Source organism: Argiope bruennichi, chromosome 3 (assembly GCF_947563725.1).
Source record: "Argiope bruennichi chromosome 3, qqArgBrue1.1, whole genome shotgun sequence".
NCBI lineage: Eukaryota > Metazoa > Arthropoda > Arachnida > Araneae > Araneidae > Argiope > Argiope bruennichi.
This window is the reverse complement of record NC_079153.1, coordinates 93,830,825-93,851,507: the sequence shown is the minus strand read 5'-3', so window position 1 is coordinate 93,851,507 and position 20,683 is coordinate 93,830,825. Positions and strand designations below refer to the sequence as shown.

At 27.8% G+C, this 20,683-nt stretch overlaps 1 protein-coding gene across 2 annotated transcripts in view; it reads right to left on the bottom strand.

Annotated features, from left to right (window-relative positions):
* The window catches only part of LOC129962748 (uncharacterized), a 34,271-nt gene extending 14,905 nt beyond the window's left edge, over nucleotides 1-19,366 (bottom strand). Inside the window, exon 1 of one of the 2 annotated variants that reach the window (XM_056076731.1) lies at nucleotides 19,210-19,366. In XM_056076731.1, coding sequence (XP_055932706.1) covers nucleotides 19,210-19,257 — 48 coding nt within the window. In that variant the 5' untranslated portion in view covers nucleotides 19,258-19,366. Of the gene's footprint in view, nucleotides 1-516; nucleotides 1,044-19,209 lie in introns of those variants that run through there. The other variant, XM_056076732.1, reaches the window with a different exon arrangement.
* Between the last annotated feature and the right edge of the window lie 1,317 nt (nucleotides 19,367-20,683).

Sequence of the window (20,683 nt, the reverse complement as noted above, 5' to 3'; positions counted from 1 at the left end):
TTTATTGAAATATGCATGTCATAACAAGTAATTTTGGCTTCCCCCCCCTCAAATTTATATACTTGCAATGCAATAAAAAAAGATCGAAACTTTAACAAAAGATAGACACATTTTAAGCTCAATAGTATCTCAAAACATTGCGAGTAAATCATAACATTATCGTTACAAATGTAAAAGAAATGGAAATAATAGAAGGCTTTTTATTATTTCAAATATTACATTAATCAAAACTAAACATCTGATAAACTTAAATAATCACTACATTAAATTTATAATCCACATGGTAAAGAAATTAAAAACTGACCCAATATCGGTTATGAATACAAAAATTATTAATATCAACAATCGTTTCGTTTCGTTTCGTTCAACCCATCATAACCCAGGCAACACGGATATCAGTAAAGATATTTTTATTCAACTCGTAATTTCTTCGCTAAAATTATTAAGTCAAAAACTTGCTTTGACGCCATTAATTTCAGAGAGGATAACTTCAATTTTAAACAAAATAAAACTTACCATTGGTGCTGTCTTAATCAACTATCCGATAAATCACAGCAATAGCAATTTCCGTCGCTTATTCTGTAGTGGTCGATTCAACAGGAGGTCCGAAGTAAAAATAAAGCTAAGTTTAAATTCTAAACTGTGGTGGATTATCCAATAAAACCTTCATACTCAACACAACAATCATTTGACGAAAGGGCACATGTCACGAAGAAAACAATCCAATGGGCTAAGCGAAGGTCAACATTTCTGGTCTTTTAATTCATGATCCAATTAGTTGGTTATCTGTAATCGTCACGCTCTACTCGCAACCGCAAAGTATTTCCATTCATAATGGTCCCTGTTTAGTGATTACACCATAGGCAACTTTCTTCTTTGGAAGTTCCCGTCGATAACACCACTACGATAACGGCCTATGAACCACAAATTTCTAAGTACAACTCAACGATTCCTATCAAGGTAAATACCGTTGTCCAGAATGACCTTGGTTCTGAACAGTTCATTGCATTCTTTTTTTTTTCTCTCTCCCTCTCTTCCCAGCAGGATGCATTATTCTTGTAGCTCCATGACAACTGATGATTGACTGATTTGGTTTATATTCTTTTGATTGATTGATAAAGAATCATTTGAATTAAAAATGCACCATGGAGTGCTAGTGATGGACTTTATACAGTTTTGAATCCAGGTTAGATGCCAAGGACAGCTCATCAACAAAGAGATTAAAATTTGTAATGGCACATCACATGCGGTATGTTTTTAAAGAAGAGAAGTTTTTCAAAACAAAACTGACTTTTTAATTAAATATTTTAAAAGCTTTTTGATTCTTTATACTTAAAGAAGTAATCAAAACTTTCGAAAGAGATTTATGTATTCAAAGAGTAATTCTTCTTCTTCTAAAAGAATATCGGAGAGGAATTGAAAGCTGTTTGTCACTGAATTGATTCTTCTTTATTTCAGAAAATTTCTGGACAGTAAAAAATACATTAACAATTTTTGTCTTTTAACACTTTCAACGCTACCGACGAAATATCTCGTCTTTCAGATACTTCCAATTACAGCTTTTTGTGGGCTAAAATTTGTCTCTTATGCCAGTTTGGATAGGTTGAACTTTCTAATACATATCTGAAGAATACTTTTAAGACCTTTACCTGGCATAAGAGATAAATTTTAGCCCACAAAAATCTGTAATTGGAAGTATCTGAAAGACGAGATATTTCGTCGGTTATATGAATTTATTCATAGTTGATAATTGGATGAGGCATTCTTCTTTTGGTTGATTGTTCCAATTATTTTATTGTATTGTTCCGAAACGAATCTAAATATGAAATATTTGTTTTTCTTGAAAATTTTATATGCTATAATACAATTTTTTTAGGTAACCTCCTAATCATCAAACAATTATCTACAAAAATATCAAAAGATTCTCTATATACACATTTCGTTTCGAAATAACTTAAAATAGCAATAAACTTGCATTAATAAAAAGAAAAGGATTTGATTAAAACTAACCTAGTTCATCACTTGTATATGAAATTTTATCACTTGAAAATAGGCTAAATGGCGCGATTAATAAAATTTTGCACATATGCTATTCAATAATTTATGGAAAATAAATCATTTGATAAATATTTATTCATTAAAATTATTTGTCTGATGCAATAATGATTGATGATTTGATTTGATTGATGACAATTTGATTGATGCAATAATGTTCAGCAATCACGATTTGACGTCATTGCAGGATGAAAGAAATTCCTATCAGAAAGCAATATAAATTCAATTACAGTACCATCATACAGAAATGACGCTGAAAAAAAGATCACCGAAGAAAAGATATACATTTTTTCTCTTCTTTTTATCGCAACTGCTGCTATTATTCCAATGACGTTAATTCAGTTGCTTCAACTTTCACAAAAGTTAAATGAAATAGAGAAAAAAAGAAGCTTAAAGAAAATCCCAGCCTATATGTAGTCTGAGACATAGCAAGAATAGTAATGAATTGAAAAAAAAAAAAAAAAAAAAAAAAAAACTTAATTATAGCAAAGATAACGTGAACACACAAAAAAGGCATATAATGTCGACGCAATAGGCGTGCATATAAACAATATAGCTAAGGCAACGAAAAATATTGTTAAATATATATCAAAAGGTTCCTAAAAATTGTTAACATAAAAGAAAAATTCTAAGGAAACTAAATTATCAATGAAAAGTTTATTTTATAAAATTGGGAGGGGTATTAAAAATTCTTTGGGTGGTTATGCTTCTAAATTATTGAGGAAAAGCATCAAAATTTTGAGTAATTTTACATTAAACTTTTGAGCTCTTCCATAGAGAGTGTTTATATTCAATATGCAATTTCCTACCAAGATTGCAAAAGATTACGTTCGACAATTTATTTTGAAGAGCGTTTATCTCGATTTTTAATCATGCATGCCACATGATGCATTTTACAGTTGGTATGTGAGCCTATAAACATTATCGTATTAAAAATGGTGAGGGGATATTGCTTTAACTATAGCACTCGCATGGAAATATGCACAATAAATGTATTTTCCGAAGACTTCCATACTTGTTAATATCCGTTATGAATAAAACTTATTTCTATTTAACAACTGTAAATATGCATCTTTAGGAAACAATCAATTCTTTTATTATTAACATATGTTGGTGTTTTTGTATAAATTGTATAAAATAATTTTTTTCCTTTTTTTTAGACGTCAATAACCAAAACAAAAATGGTGATTCGGACATTTGTACATTGAAAGATAATCTTTTTTTCTCAAACAATTCAAGATGGCATGAATAGAGATTCTCGTTTTGATGATTAGAGGGACTAAGAATTTTGAATACAATTTCACGGTTATAGTAAATTATATTAACGGTTTTAGTACAATTATATTAACGCCCAGTTTGAAAGCAACACTATTTTGGGACGGACCTTCACAATTTTGAATACTAGTCAGAGGACGAAGACGTCATTGGAGCTGGCACCTCTTCACCTACTTTCTGTCCCACACTAATGGAAAAACGTTCGGTCCACGACGTAAGATTTAACATGCATCAAGTCCGCAAATTCTAAGTATTTTTATTGGAATCGGGTTTCAAACTTCGAACTCTGGATCGAGATCTTGCCACTTAACCATTGTGGCTCGCGATATCATGGTAGATGATCAAGTTGGAATCAAGATAATTTGAAATAAGGCAGACAAAGGCAGCGCTCAGACATCTCAAATAACTTTCTTCTCTTAATCATCATTACCATGTATCTATGGTGTAGGTGTAGAGGCTGCCGTGGTCAACTGGTCTTGGTTTCGAAACAAGAGAGTTTCAGGTTCGAAATTCGATTCCAATAAAGATCCGCTCACATGTGGCTCTGGTACTTATTCAAAATCAACATCAATAAAGCAAGCCTATTCAGATGTCGTCCTTATCGAAATAGTTTTACTTAACTTTTTTAACGATAGGAAACCATTTTTAATTTCTTATTTCTAAAGTGCAAAATACATCAGTTCTTTCCATAATATTTCATTCTAATTTGCTCTGATTTTATCTTTTCAAATCCATGCTCTTATTAGAGATGACGAATATTTTAAGAGCGATTATTACGTAACCAATATCAAAAAGTCACAAATACAAGTGATAAATACTTTTCAAAGAGGGGTGTGATTCAAATCCTTGATACGATCTTACTGATGATATTTCGATTACAGGTTTTGGATCACGATAGAAAGTAACAATCGATACGATATCACCGAAATTTGCCGGAGCGGTGACTTCACTGGGAAGTAGCAATCGGTACGATCTGTCCAATGGAAGCTCTCGAAAGAAATCGGTGATTGGATTGAAAAGTGAGCGGACCGGTTATTGGAATTATCGTATCGTATCATTGAATTGCATATCACTGAAATTTATCGGAGCGGTCATTTCACCGGAAAGTGCGAGGCTTCACTGGAAAGTGCGAAGTCACCGCTCCACTTTACGGGAGTGACCGATATTCGTATTTGATGATGCACTATTCCATACAGATCATTTTTAATTGCTCGTGACATGATTGACTTTGATTACTTGTACTCTGTTTACTGCTGGCGCCATCTATTGGTAGAATATACGACTAAAGTAAACATTTTAAAGAAATTACATATATTTTTAACACATCTTTTCCAGAAAATGGTTCACTCTAATAAATAAATTAAATAAATAGTTTTGAGAAAAAAATAAAATTTAAGAAGTAAGCTGGAACAGATAAATTAATTCAATCACACGTTAATTAAATTAGTAAATTAAGTATTAATTACAATTAATAAATTTTATATTTAATATTAAGTAATAAATTTTGTATTTAATATTAAGTAATAATTTTTAATTAATAATATGATTGAAATAACAGATATTTGGAACGCATATTTAAAAATAACAATAGCAATATTATTTGTTATTCAAAAAATCGTGAATTATGCATCTCTAGTTCTTATAGCATTGCTAGAGATGAGTCCTCTTGCATCTTGTACTTAGATTTTCAATATCAATACATTCTGGCATTTAATTCTAACACATAACCTTAGTTTTCGGTGCAGCTTATACTATTCGAGGCTCTTGTGACAGAAAAATCAAACCACCATAAGTATAGCCTTCATTATCAGACAACGATTCAAAATTTACACATCCTATCCTAATATTGTTTCAAAAGGGGATGTTAATGTAACTAAACTCTATAGGTCATTATTAATAAATGCTCAATTCGAATCCAATGTTTAAAGATCACAATGATTATGCTACCTGAGGAGGCTTTCGTCATTCTATTACAGCTTACAAATACGAGATCCGAACTCGCAAATTTTCTTGTAGCTTACAAAACGGGACAATGGTTTATAGAAATCAAATATAATCTTAAAGTACTTTTTGTCATTCTCAATTTGCTAATTTTTTCATAATTATGTGCCTGCAAATAAAAGTTTTGTTTTTCTTCTTTGTAGAAGGCCAAAACGATAATTTATCAGACGTTTTAAAAATGTAAACGTTTTCAATTTGCCTCAATGTACCGTCGTTTCTCCATGGCCACGCCAGCAGACAGGCGAAGAATAAACTAACGAAAGGTTCCATTCACGCGACCCAAACAAATGGTGCACCAAATGAGATACCTATCGTCAAGGTTAGGAGTGAAATCGTTCAGCTTCTTGCCACTTTCCGTGGCCTTCAACCAGAAATATCAGAGCATGAGGTCAAGCAAAGATGACCACAGGGTTTTATTTTTAATGACCGCAGTTTGAAACTGAGCGACCTTTAAAATACCTGTCTTGTTGACTTATTAGAGAGAGAGAGAGAGAGACAAAACACGAAGTCTTTTGTTTTGGTATCTTTCAAGAGTTGATTTAATCTTAATTCTTGAAAGTGTTTCTTACTATCAATTATTTTTTGATAAGCAGCAATTATTTCACATTAGCCAAGAGACAATGTGATATAATGTTCAGAATTTTTAATTTTCAGTCCATGAATGAATGCATTTACAGACAATAGCTTTCTATGAATATTTTTCGTATTATCATAAAAAAACAATTATCTGAAGGATTTTAGATAGTTGTTTTGTTTCTTGAGGTAAAAAAAAAAAAAAAGATTAATAGAAAAATCTTTATTTTGGACAGTTATGAGGTAAAACAAAATCATATTGATTATAGAAATTTTCCATCAAAATTTCTATTTTGTTTTTCCAGTTTACCTGAAATAGATGCGTATTTATTTTGGCACCTTGTTAAATTGTACTTAGGGATTTAAAAATCAAAAATGGGTCCCATTTCAAGATTGGCTCTATCTCAGATGTCCTTTAAGAATGCACTTGTGTTTTGTATTTTTATATTGAAGACAGCAGACAAGTTTTTAAGGATTAAAAAAAAAAAAACTCCGTTATTCTATCATAGGGTTTGTTATTTATTGATTGTTTTTTTTTATTTCTCAATCGATGCATTTTTTACTCTTGTTTATAGAATTTAATATCGTTTATAGAATACTTTATATAATGAATTATCGAATAATATATTAAAAAACTTGTTTGAAAAAGCACAACCAAAATTATAATTTTAAAATATATTTAAAGCATTAATTTTGCTATCCAAGGTTTTATCTTTATTTATTGCATGTTGAGAACTTCCGCTGCTTATTGCAAGAACGATCAGTTTTGAATCGTTACCCTTATGACAAAAACAGATATCTAGTAGTAATAATAATAGCAAAATTATTTAGTAATAATATAACTTAATATTTAACATTTGTGTAACTCGCATACAGAAATTAATATCAAATTTGAAAAATTGGCATAATTTTTGCATATATTTGGCAGTTTGTTTAAATATACATTTTTGTAATTATATCTTTCTATGTTCTGGTTTTATTGTATGTTATAATTGATTTTTATAGCCTTTTCATATATTCCTTGCAAATAGGAAATACTCTCATCTACGCTCAAGACATTCGAAACCAAAGGCCTTGAAAAGAAGTTATATTTCATTTACGTCAACCGTGACTGAACTTGTTTCATGTCAGATGACGATTTCAAGAATTTTTATTTGACGCAGCAACAAATTCTTATGACCATTTATCCTTTTCTAGTCTTTTTTTTTTTTTTTTTACTCTGAAAATATCATAGTTTTTGCATGCTTTCTAGAAAACTACCCGTTTTCTTAAGCTTCAAACTATAGCTTGCTGAGCATCTTAAATTCTTAAAACTAAAATAATACTCCAAGCAATTTAGAATTCCATCGGCTTGTTTATTCTTTCAACATAACAACGTATCTTACAAACATTGCCAGATTCCAGAAGGTTTACAATTGATCATCAGCTATTATACAAAAAAATAAACGAAATAATATTAACAAAATATGTTTATCAAAGAAAAAATCGTTTGCTTTTACTTTTTAATAATATTTTAACAAAATAAAAATGGTAGCAGTTACAAAATGTCTGAATAGGAATCGTCTGCTAAATGTCTATTAACAGATTTAGATTATGATATTTACCGAACAATAGTCGTGTGAAAAGACAATAATGAATTATTTTTTAAAAAAATATCTAGTTCGATGTAAATTATTCATTGATAATTACAGGCGATGAAATTTGACATTCCATGATATATGTTCCCAGATATTTTTCGAATGAAAAGATGAAATCTTAAATCAAAAAGATTCGAAAAAAATACTATGATTTTGCATTTGCCATCATAATACAGCTACGAAAGGTCAGTGAAAGGTGGCTTTCACACGTTTTAAACCTAAGACATCGCAATAAATAGTAATCTTCCGAGTCATGTTCTAGAAGTGCCTGAGGACTATGAAATAAAACTGCACTTGATTTTTCTCGAAACACATTATAAAGAAATGCTTTGCGTGAAAAAATAGTTTGCGTAGAGTATTTGGCATCACGTGGATTCTGCACGTGATGATGGCAACAGGCAGCGAATTTCTCGCCGAGGAAAACTTGTCGTGAAAACAAAATGAAGCTCGTCGACAATAACGTTGTTCTTTTTCGGCGTCACAAAATCAATGTCAGTATTTTTCAGGTTAGAGAAGGTAGAATTAAATTAATATAAAAATAGCTAAAGGGGGAAAATTATAAAAGGATGAGACATGTTATTTCTTTTGTTGCAAAAACTAGTTTGAAAGGAAGACTCGGGGTATATAGGTGAAATTTTCCAGCACTTTCTTTTTCTGGGCGCCCTTGACGAGAAGACTACCTTCTTGCCTTGAAGACTGCTCACACAAATATAGATTTATTTACTTGTTTGTTATGAACCTCGCCTCTTGGCTTCTGGAAGTGAAAGTCACGAATTTGATTACGAACGGAATCTTGACTTAATCAAATAATTATCACTCATTCGTATGAATTTATTATTTATGCATAGATAGAGATGAATTTTTTAAATTTATTTTTTCTTGTTTATCTACATTTTATATTAATATGATTAATATGCGAGATATAAAAACTCTACAAACTTTTTTTCGTTACCAGAAAAAAAATATTTACATGAATAATGACTACTCAAGATAAGGAGAGGGAAGGGGACACTAAAAGATCTTGCTGAATATAATAATAAGTTTCTGAAATTGAACTTTGTAAAAAAAAAATTAGATACCTAAGTATTTTTTATTTCTCGTATACGATGTATAGTAAAAGAAAACTCAATAATCGTTAAAGAAAATCATCTAATGATTTGAAAAAAAAGTTTCAGTATTTAGATTTCCAGGAGTTGGAAAAAAATTTTTAGGCACTATGTTTGTCTATCTGTGAACACGATAATTATAACTAGATAAAATTTGGTTTGTTAGGGAGTCAAAAAAAGTAGAGCTGCATCAAATTTAAGACGAAATTTGTATAAAAAAGAATCCTTCTGTCTGCCTGTTTACGTGCAGGTGGAAATAGATGTAAAGTAGCTTGATGGCTGGAATTCGGCAATCTATTTATCAATTTAATTGCAGATTTGTATTAAAATTAGGGATATATTATCTTCACATGCTATCAATTTTTTAAAGATTTTTTTTTTTTGTTGTTGTTGTTGTGATCATGACATTGACACTTCACGTTATATAGAGTCTTGTTTTAAGAGAATAAACAACGTTAAGAATGTTGGTGCTTCATTTTTTCTTTAGTCATCGCTCCAGAGTTCATTGATCACTTCAAAACGACATGCTGAAGAATTTTATTTCGAAGTGTGAAAAACTTCTTCTTTGAATTGCACGCGATATATTGCGATAAGTCAATTTTTTATTGAAATTTCATATCATTTGAATATTTTATTATGTTTATATTTCAAACAAAACAAATAAATTTTGGAATTCCAACTTTTTAAATAATTTAACAACACGAACTGATAATTACAAAACTTTTGTTACAATATTTTATTTTTTTTTGGAGAAGTCATATATATTTCTTTTTTCTTCATTAAACATGGCAGAACATAATAACAAAATACAATTCTTATTATTGGATACATTGCGATATTTTATATATTCTTTTTATTCTTTTTACAATAGATAGAAATTTAAGTAAACATCTTTTTTTTTTTTTTTTTTTTTTTAGTTTGAAGAAAATTGCTTTGGCTTCAATTTTCTTTCGAAAAAAGTTCTATTAAATTCGTTATTCGTTTCACTTTGTATTCTAAATAAATCACTATGAATGGTTTAATATCTTTAAAAATATTTTCTCTTATAATTTACAGTGATGTTGTCGTGAATATTAGCTTTATTATTACTTAATATCGAAATATATTGGAATATATCAGATTCAGACAGAACGATACATTAGCATTGAGATTTCGCCATAATTAAAAAAGATACAAAAAAAAAAATCAGGAGAAAATAAAAAATGAAAATGAAATGTACGATCGCAAATTTCAAGTTATCGTGTGAGAACAATATTATTTTTAAGTCATTATTTGTCTCAATTAATTTAAGTTATTAACCAGTTTAAACCGGTTTGAAACAATCACGGGACTTCTCTATCGGTCTCTATCCCCCTCTCTCTATATATATATAATGATAAATTTTTTAAACTTTCATTTTCAATTTTTCTAGCTGACAAACAAAGTTTTGGAGCTCGACCGATTTTGAGATGAAATAACAGTTATGATGTCATAGTTCTATGTAAACCTTTTAAAAGCTCACCTGCTGTCAAAGAAGCATGCGTAATAAGAAAGCAATACAGGTAAAAGCAGGTCAACCTTTTAAAAACGCATCTACTTTCAAAGAAACATACATAATAATAATGCAATACTGGTAAAAGCAGGTAAAAAAACATATGCGATTAAAAGATGATGATGAAAACTGCCATTTATGCTTAATTCATTGCCTACGCGATTTCGAGCTTCAAAACCCCCTAAACAAAATAACATCATATTCTCACATGATAATACAAAAAAAATTACATTCGATATTAATATATGATTTTATACAAAAACTTACATGATGAAACAACTAATGCGCTTTACCATAACAATTTGTTGGTGAAAAATAACTATTTCATTTATATACATATATGTCCATATTATTGTCTAAACCACTTCATTTTTCTCTTAGTAGATCGGCTGTAATATAAAATGTGGAATGATTTTTTTTTTCCTCTCTGAAGTTCTTGACAAAAAAGAACTGATAAACGAAATCTAGAGACTATTTGTTTCGGTGCGTTAGCGTCAATCAGAATTATTTCTCTAGATTTAAAATTGAACTTTCTTTGCGATGCATACTAGTTTCTTCTTCCTTTTTTATTCTTTATTTATTTTCTATTTTGCCTTATTTACACTTTTACTTTATTTATTTATTTCCTTTTTTATAACTTTACATTTATTTTATTCAAAATTTATAGTCTTGTGTAACATATGGTGGAAGTTATGCTGCTTGTGACCCGTTACCGATTTAAAAAAAAAAAAAAATCTTCTCTATCTTTATGTCTATCATATCAACACATATCTTTTATCTTTTAGGGAAGAAATGTTCCTTTACTTCTAAATTCCTAAATTTGTAATTATTGTTAATTAAACTTATTCCAGTGTAACTTCTGATATAATCAATAACTTTTATATGCCACTCAAATCCTTTTAACGTTGATAAATACTTCGATTTTATATCAGTAGCTTTGGAATATTTTGTAAAGAACTGATGAAAAGCAATTTTTATTGGATTTTAAAATTTACTAAAAATATTCGCCAAGTCTAGAGAAATAAAAGCGACACTCGGGAGAATTTAAGGATTATTATTTTTTTCCTCATACATGTTTCATTTGAAAAGTTTTTTTATTTTTTTTTTATTTTGATTTGCAGCATGGAAGGTACAGTAAAAAATAAATTTGCTTAATTTTCACAAATGAATGAATTCCACATGACCGTGGATTATTGTACAATATAATATTGTGAATGTTTTTTTTTTAAATATTATATAACACTTTTCAATATCTTTTCGCTCCAAGAGTAGGAATTTTAGTTTATATTTTTAAATTCAAGAACTTGAATAGATCTATATTCTTATACAAACTATGAAATTTTTAAAAATTTATTTTTATTATTTTTAAATTTATTATATTATTTATTATTATTGTTGTATTTTATATTAAATATTATTTTTAAATTTTTATTAAATTTATTGTTTAACTATTTTATTTTTAATATTTTAAATTATATGTATATTACTTGTTTATATTGAAAATTGAAACAACCTACAATAAATCTCTCACAAATGGAATTAAATGAACTAGCAAAAAGAAGAAATAGTCAGAAAACCGACAGACTAAATTGCAAATTTAGTCCTTGAATTGAGAAGAAATATTCAAAAAATCCAATTTATCTTTTAATGATGAGGAAATTCTCGAATATGTTACTTGAACGAGAGAAAACTGAGGACAATGTCCGCCAAACACGATTGGGTCAAAGGAAACTGAGAAGAGATTGCAATTTTCTTAAACTAATTATTATTATTTATCTTAACTCTATCTTAAAAGTTATGAATGATTATTAAATCATAATTCCAAAGAAAATAATTAAATGCAATTTTTATTCTCAGTACATTTCATAATAAGATCCAATTTCTTTTTCATCAAGATAAAAATTCAGAAGTATTGAGGGAAAAATTTTATATATTGCTTCAAATATATAGGTTTTTTTTTTTTTCCTACTTAAAAAATGTTTCTATGAATATATATATATCCCCACTAAAGTGCCTGACTTTATGAATGCTCTTAGTTTTTATTGACAATGAGAGTTGTTTATAGCAAGAAGTCTGTGTAATAATTAATAAGGTATTTATTAAAAAATGTTTCTTCTAAATTAATAGAATCTACACCTTCATCTATTTTAAATCTAAATCAATTTGTCAGTATGAAATTAATATTATTTGATGAGTATTGACTGTATATTTAGACAAGTATTGACAAAAAATGTTTACAAACTATGTTATAAGCCCGATAAATTTCGTATTTGAACAAAAAAAAAAAAAAAAAAAAAAAAAAAAATCTGCAATTTCTTGCTTGACAACTACCGATCTAACCTTCAGCAGTCGCAGTTTGGTTAAATAAATTATACAACAGCAAATTACCGTTTTCCTCAACAGTTAAGTGCGTTAAATTTGTCATTCAATCAGTGCTGCTGTCATCTACTTTTCCCTTATTCAGTGCCACATCTTCTTTGCATCTTTATCTTCAGAATAATTTTAAAAAATCGTATGAGTGGCAATAAAGCAATAAGTCGTCTAACGAATAAATAGCTGTCACGGATTATGAAGCAACTGGCAAGCGAATGACAAGTAGAATTGATTCTATTTGCTATTCTGGTTGCAATTTGACAACTGTTCCTTCTGGCTAAATGATCGCCTGTCTTTCTGCAAGACTGATAAAAGGCAGAAATCAAGGCCAATGTAAACAATACTCTTGAAACATAGGTAATGTGAAACTTTCTTCTTTGTATATGTTTTCCTTCTGGATAATATTTTAATTATTGCTATATATCTGATTTCTTGATCTTTTCCTACTTGTATGTCGTAATTAATACTGCCGTTCTGAAGCCATATATGCTTCGCATGATATACATGAAGCTGAGTTGCTGTGTTAAGAAAAATTTGCCTTTCGTTAAATAACTGTTGTATATTTTATGTCCTTTTCATTTATTTAGCTCTGTGGAAAAGTTTTTTAACAGTATCTCCCCCCCCCCCCTCTTTTCATTTCTGACCCCATGTTTAATATTAAAAATAATTTGTTTCTGTATGTTTACCTAACTTTAAAAGATATAAAGGGATTTTCGGAACCCTTATAGTCTCTAAACAGCTTCTTATATACTTAAGGGTTATTTTAATGTAAAATAAAGGCATCAAGGTAGTAAAATGCGAAAATTTTAAGTCTAAATGTATAAATCATATTTAATCATGAATATATAAATAAATATAGTTATGTTAAATATTTTTAATATAATATCTATATATTAAAATTATGTATATAAAATGTGTATAACTTATATATATAACTTAAATATTAAAAATGACAATACATTTATATTTGATTGTATGCTATTAATAATAATCATGTTGCACTTTTAATCAAATTAATATTTGTCATTAATATTTCTTTTTTTATACATCTACTTCGACTGAATTTTCCTTGATTTAATTACTTTGTTTACACACCTGAGTACATTTGAATGACTATCTTGACAAATTGCTCATTTTTAGCAGACCTAAGGGTAAAGTGAGTGAAAAACAAAACATCTATGATAGATGTTTTACTAAAGAGTTTCAAATGATACGTACTTTAGCCCTAGACTTGTATCTGTAAGTCTAAAGCTCAAATAGTTTTCTTTCACTAGCTATATGTTTAAAATGAAATGAAACAAACCAAAAAACAAATAAATCTACGATTCCACGTGTCCTCGAAACGTCTTTTCATAATCCTGAATGTGAAAATAAAATAGAACCGCAAAACTTTACTAAGAGAAAAAATAATAATAATTTGATTTCAATATTCATTTGGAAAATTTGTTTAACCTTTTTCTATCAAATTTCTAAATAAAGAATGGCAACTTGACAAACAACTAGGTAGGATGCAAAGGCTGAGCTGACAGAAACATTGACCTGAATTTTGCTTTTCATATATTTAATTTCTTGAATTTAAAGTGAAAAAAAAACTTGGGTTGGTTTCGATTTTTTTAGGGGCAAGAGTCAAGAAGTTAACCATGTTGCGCCAAGCAAATCAAAATATGCATTTTCTATTTGAATGTTTTCTGCGATTACTAATTGTTTCTCCTCTAAATGATCCAATATCTCTAGAAGTTAAACTGACAGTTTCTAATTCTCACTGTAGATAAAGTATAACGCTTATCTCATTGTACCTAATCTAATCAGATTTAAACTACTTTATTTACCAAAGACAACCTAAAGTACTATCTCTTTGTTATTCCAAACAATGTAGATATTAACATTGTAGTATAGAAATGTAAGACTGAAATACTGCTCTTGATTTTGCTGTTATATATATATATATATATATATATATACATTATTTGTTGTGAAGCATGCAGTTTGAAGACAGTGAAGATACTTTCAATTTCGTGACGTCGTTTTATTTCATTTTTAAGAAGCCGGCATATGTACAAGCGATGAGCACACAGAACGACACAGAAAAGGAATGAGGTAAAAAAACCCTTGGACATTTTATCCCTGGTCTTATATAACCTATGATTTTGATAGGTAAAATATTTCTTTACAGTGCTAATGTATTATGAGATTTCCATAGGGATTTTCGTTATACGTGTGGACAAGGTAGGGGAAACACAGGGAGATTTTAAAAAAGAATTTGCCTCTTCACGCGCAGTGTGGGAAAGTGAGATTTTAGCTGATTCAACAATTTAACAAAGCTTCTCTTGAATTAATTAAGTAGAGACAGTGGAATTAGATCACGAAATAAGAGAATATTTTAGAATAAAGTTACTATAGGCTAAATTAGGATAAAATCTTGAAAATTAATTGAATTGAAATTAGAGTTAATATATATATATATATATATATATATATATATATATATATATATATATATATATATATATATATATATATATATTCCAAACAATACTGTAAATGTCCTTAGATGTGGATGAATCAATGACTTTAAAATCCTATTTTAGATATAATGATGTTAATCTTAATCTGTTCGAATTTAATCTAATCAAGTACAAACTATTTCGTTTTACAAAGGCGACTGAAACTATCTATGTAATCGTCTAAGTATGCATCAACTGACTATGTAGATTACAATCATGAAAACAATTGAAATTGTAGAAATTTCTACCCGTTTCAAAGTCTTCATTGCATTTAGAATAGTCGAGTCTTATTGTATTCTTTTTTTCACGTACATTCTTATTGCGTCTCTTTTGTTTTCTGTTATCAGCATAAGAATAAACAAGTTAGAACATATCAAATTTGATTAATCGAACTACAGCTGGAATTTTATCTTCTTTTCAGTTTGAAGAATTAAGTATTCTCTTAGTACTATAATTAATCTGATTTGACAGGAACTTCTTATCTGTAAGAATAATTTGTCTTTTAAATATTCCCAAAAAAAACTGTATAATTTTATCAGTCAATTTCCATGATTATATTATAACATGGAATTTAATATGATCGAATATAATAAAATTAAAAGTTGTAAAATATATAAAAAGCTCTATAGGCAAAATTTATGTGATCGTTTCACATTTCTGGAATCAGAACGCCATATTTCTTTAGATTCATCATTGTGGTGATTCTCAAAACACGGAATTCGAACTCCTTCCAGAAAGTCATTAACCTTTTCATCATCAAACAAATTACAATCATTAAACCTTTCTCTCGTTTCCTCCTCTTTCTTGGCTGTTATGTACCAGCGGTTAATGGGCAATAATATTTTTCTATCGAATGAGTTACGAAATAATTTTGCTGTAGGTTTAAAAAAAGTGAGAAAATTGCCAGTTTTCTATAGTTTGCTTTGCACCTTATATAAATAATGAGAATCTAATTGCATATACCTCGAAACGGTATAAAATAAAATTTTCAGCAATTTGAGTTTGTAAATGAATAAAAACACTCATTATTGAATTGAGAAATGAAGATTCACAATGTGAATTTTTTTATTTTAAATATACCTTAAGAAAATTGTTGGTAAATATTTATTTTCATTTATTGAATTTTTAATCTCAAAAAAACTATCCCTTTATTGATTTTATGAATTATCATTACATATTATACAATACTAAATATTTCATAATATTCTAAGGAATACTTTGTTGAATTGTATTTGTTATAATTTTATATCACAGAAAAGTTTAACAAAGTCTAAATAGCATGAAAATTTAGTTTTGCAACTTAACTTAATGCTGTAATATTAGTCATAAAGTGACAAATCATATTCGGATGATCTTAAAAATCGTCTACTAATGATAGTCTAGCATAAAAAAGGAAATTATTGCACTTCAGTTATAATAGTTATGGTAAGCATGGTTAAACAAGTAATTGTAACATGGAAAAACGTAACCTTGGCCTTTTGTTAAGGAATTAAGTAAAGGAAATGAAGCATTAAATAAAATGAGTAACATAGGTTTAATTGAATACAAGTTGAAAATAAAACAGGGATATATTTGCCTGAACCATTACAAATCTTACACAAAGTGATTGTTACATTGGCTAATAACAATTTTTTGTTGTATTTTTCACTTAATTCACTGACAAGTTTAGTCACTGATCACTAACAAAAGAAGATCTTTTGCTTTTATATAAGATTTTTATTCTCCTTAATCAAGATTTAAACGTTGCAATCGTGAACACTAAATTTTTAAAATAAATATTGACACCAATAAAAGACATACTAAATTTTGAGTCAGAAAGCTCTGATAAAATAGTCATTAAATTAATAAAAAATAACTACGAATAGTCATTAAATTAATAAAAAAGATAACTATGAAAATCCTCTGTACTTTGGTAACTTTTATTTAAATTTTTAAACAGGTGCATCATTTTGGAACAATAATGAATGTTTTATATTATTTTAATTTTCTATTATTTACATAGAGATGTGGAGTCATTGAAACATCTTTCCAACGTAAATAAAGACATAGTAGCTATTTTCGTCTCGAAGTAACGTCGTCAAAAAGAAGAAGATTTGATAAATCTTATCTTGATACATTTTCACAGCATATTTACTACATTACACAAATTTGCATCGAAATTTCCAATGTAATTATTTCCTTTTAAAGGAAGAAAAAAAGAAAAAGAAGAAAAACGTAGAAAAATAAAATTAAAGGAGATTCGAATCTCTATGCCTAAACAATGTAATATGATGATGATGATCTTAAAGATCTATTCTTTATTTTGTTTTTAAAACATTCTTAGTTATGCATCATTGATAACGTGCATGCTAGAAGTGTATTTAATAATGTTGCAAAATGTTTATTAATACAGTTGTCAAAGCGAAAAAAAAATTATTATTGTGAAATATACTTAAAATATTTTGGAAAAAATTTATCTGTGAAAAATATTACAGAAGTAAAACTGAGAACATAGAAAAGTTAATTTTTGTGTTTTAAAGTGGAGAAAAAAAATGGTTTATTGGGCAGTCAGATGTTCAAAGTTATTCAGAAAAAAATATTAAAATTTTGATTAATTTTGAATTAATATTTAACTAAAATCTTGAGTAATACACAAAAAGTAACTATCTTCAACATTTCAAAACTTTAGGTCCAACGATCTATTTTACAGAACATTTTGCAAGATTTATTTAACTATGAACTTTGCCTTAAGCATTTTATAGATTAGTAAACAACTAGTGTGTAAATATTATCCTGTTAAAAGGAAATTTTAAAGCAGCATTAAGGATAAAAGAATGTGAAGATTATTGGCAATCATCTTTTAGCATCTGTCATACATTTCTCTATCTTATTCTTATCGATTCCATTATAGATTTTGCCTAGCATTTTAATTTCAAACAATTTTTTTTACTAAAATCTTTGTTAAATGCGATATAAAAAAGTAGAAAGATGACATTGAAATGAAATGACATTGATATTTTAAATCGCGTTTTATTCTTATTATTTGATATCAAGTTTCACAGAATTTTCAATTACCTCAAAATAATAAGTAATAATAATAACAATTCCTGGAAAATAATTGTTTCAACAAGAGTTTTAACACTGTTTAGCGTAAAGCGGAAATGAGGATTGAATCTGAATATTATAAATGCTTTGCACGTGCTTGAACTGTTCTATTTTAGCATTCATGCATGAAAATTACAGTAAATATGAAATGCTCACTTTCTTTCTCAAGAATTGGTACATAAAAAATCTGATTTGTTTAGTTCGAGTGCTCCATTTTATTATTTCTAGTTTGAATAATTAAAATAGCGTTCGAATTAAAATTTTTACAAATTAAATTATTTTGTTAATTTTTCTAAAAAATATAAATGATCAGTAAAGTATTGTATAGCTTCAGATTATACAAAATATAAAAATTAATCACATATTAATTTTTATAACTATTTGTGCGGAACTATTTCAGTAAAGAAAGAAAAATAAAATCGCAATTATAGACTTCACAAACATAAATAGATTATATTATTCCCATCTGTTTTTGAAAATGAAAACATTAAAAAAAAAATCTTTATCTATAAAATATTTTCATAACATTTTTTTTTTTATTTTTATTCCAAAATTATTCTCAAAAATGATATCGTAACTGCTAAGTTTAATTGTTCAATGAATTCTATTTAAATATTTTGAAAATGATTGCCATTTTTAAATATGAAATAAACTATACATATCAAATTATTCTACACTGCTATAAGAAAATGTAACATTTGAAATAATTCTAATTACTTTCTATAAATAACAATCACATTAAAATAAAAGTGTCGTACACTTTTTGAAATGTATCATTAAATTTTCAGAGTCAAGAAATTATTTAAAAATATAAATAAAAAAAAAATCTTTTTTCTTTAATATAAACCAATAAGCCTTAGTGACATTGGAAAACAGCAACAACATAAATATTGAGTTGAAAAATATTAATATCAATATTGTTAAAAAAAAAATATATATATATATATATAACAATTCGGTGCATGCAAATGATAGTTTCAAATCAATTTAAATATAATTACTAATAGATTTAATAATATAGTATTACATTCATTTAAATTATTAAGTATTTAAAAAATATTTTAATTTACCTCCGAAGTTCCGTTTCTAACATCGTTGTTCAGCATAATTGATTCCATTTTCCTTCCGCCTGAGATAAACCTCTCGGGGCTCCAGTTCCGCTAAGACGACTTTCTTGGTTACGGAATGAATTGACAGAGTGAAATTCCCGCCTTTAAAAATAGAACTCTGCCCACCGATGACGTCGGTTCGAAGATTTCCCCTATCGCTCGCCAAAGGTTAGCCAAGGCTTAGCCGAGAGAGTGTCTGGTCTGGTCATTGACAGCTGCATTTTTTCTAACATTTGTACCTTCGGGTGAAACAACAAACCGGCTGAAGAAAATGAAAGCACGTGGAATAAAGAATCTAGCAGATGACAATGAATTTTATTTTTCGTATCTACTTCGCGTTGGGGAAAAATCCTTATTTTCGCGCTCTATGTGATTAAATTGTTTGGTAAAATCTAAGCCTATCAAAAACAGAAAAATTGGCGGGTTTAAAAATGTGAGTGTATGTGCTAACATTTTATTTATTCTTTACTAATTCAAAGTCCTGTATAGTATTTTTATAGTAAATTGCTTTTAATCTAAATATCAAAATATACAGAATCCTTTTCCAAATATACAGAATTATAGCTTTATTTAATCTATACATTCTATAGCTTTATTTTAAAAAAAAAAACACTAAAACGGAAATATTGTTGGATCAAACGATTTTTAAATGTCAAAAAGGATACATATATTATTATAATTATATCAAACTATTTTTAAAAACAGCCGAATGCTAATTTTTTTCATTATAAATTGTTAATAACTTTTAAGGAATTAAAGAAAATTTAATTAAACATTGGAAGTAGAATTTCGAGGTAAATAAATAAAAATATTTAACATATTTGTAATATTCTTTTTCAGTACAAAGAACAAGAATTAAGGAAAAGCAATGTTTTCCATTTTTGGAAACATAGTTGAACTGTTATTTTTTTTTATTAATAATGCTCATTTCTTTTTATTCATATCACTTTCACTAAAATCTTTCTTATGCTTCATAGTATTTATGAGCTAAAGTAGTAGAAAAATTATTTAGTAGTTTGATTTCTATATTGTACAAATTATCGATGCATTTGACTTTTGTTTATGTAGATATATAAAGATAATAAATTTTTTAAAGACATACGTAAATTGAATTCTTTTTTTAAATAAATTCATATTTTCAGTTTTTCATCTTATCGGTTAAAAAAAAATTTAACTGATTGTCTACATTGGAATTGAAAGTTAAAGAAGAAATTCGGAAACTGTGAAATCTACCAGAGCGTTTTTAAATCACGGCTATTAAATTTATGCTTATGTGTCTTTTCATTATTATTTCCAAAAAACGTAAGTACTTATGCCGTATTCTACTATATTTATTCTAGCATTTTTTATTTCGATTTTTTAAACAATTGTTATTTTGCAACCTTTTATTTAATAAAAAAAGATTATTATTATTCCAAGATAATTTTATACTGTT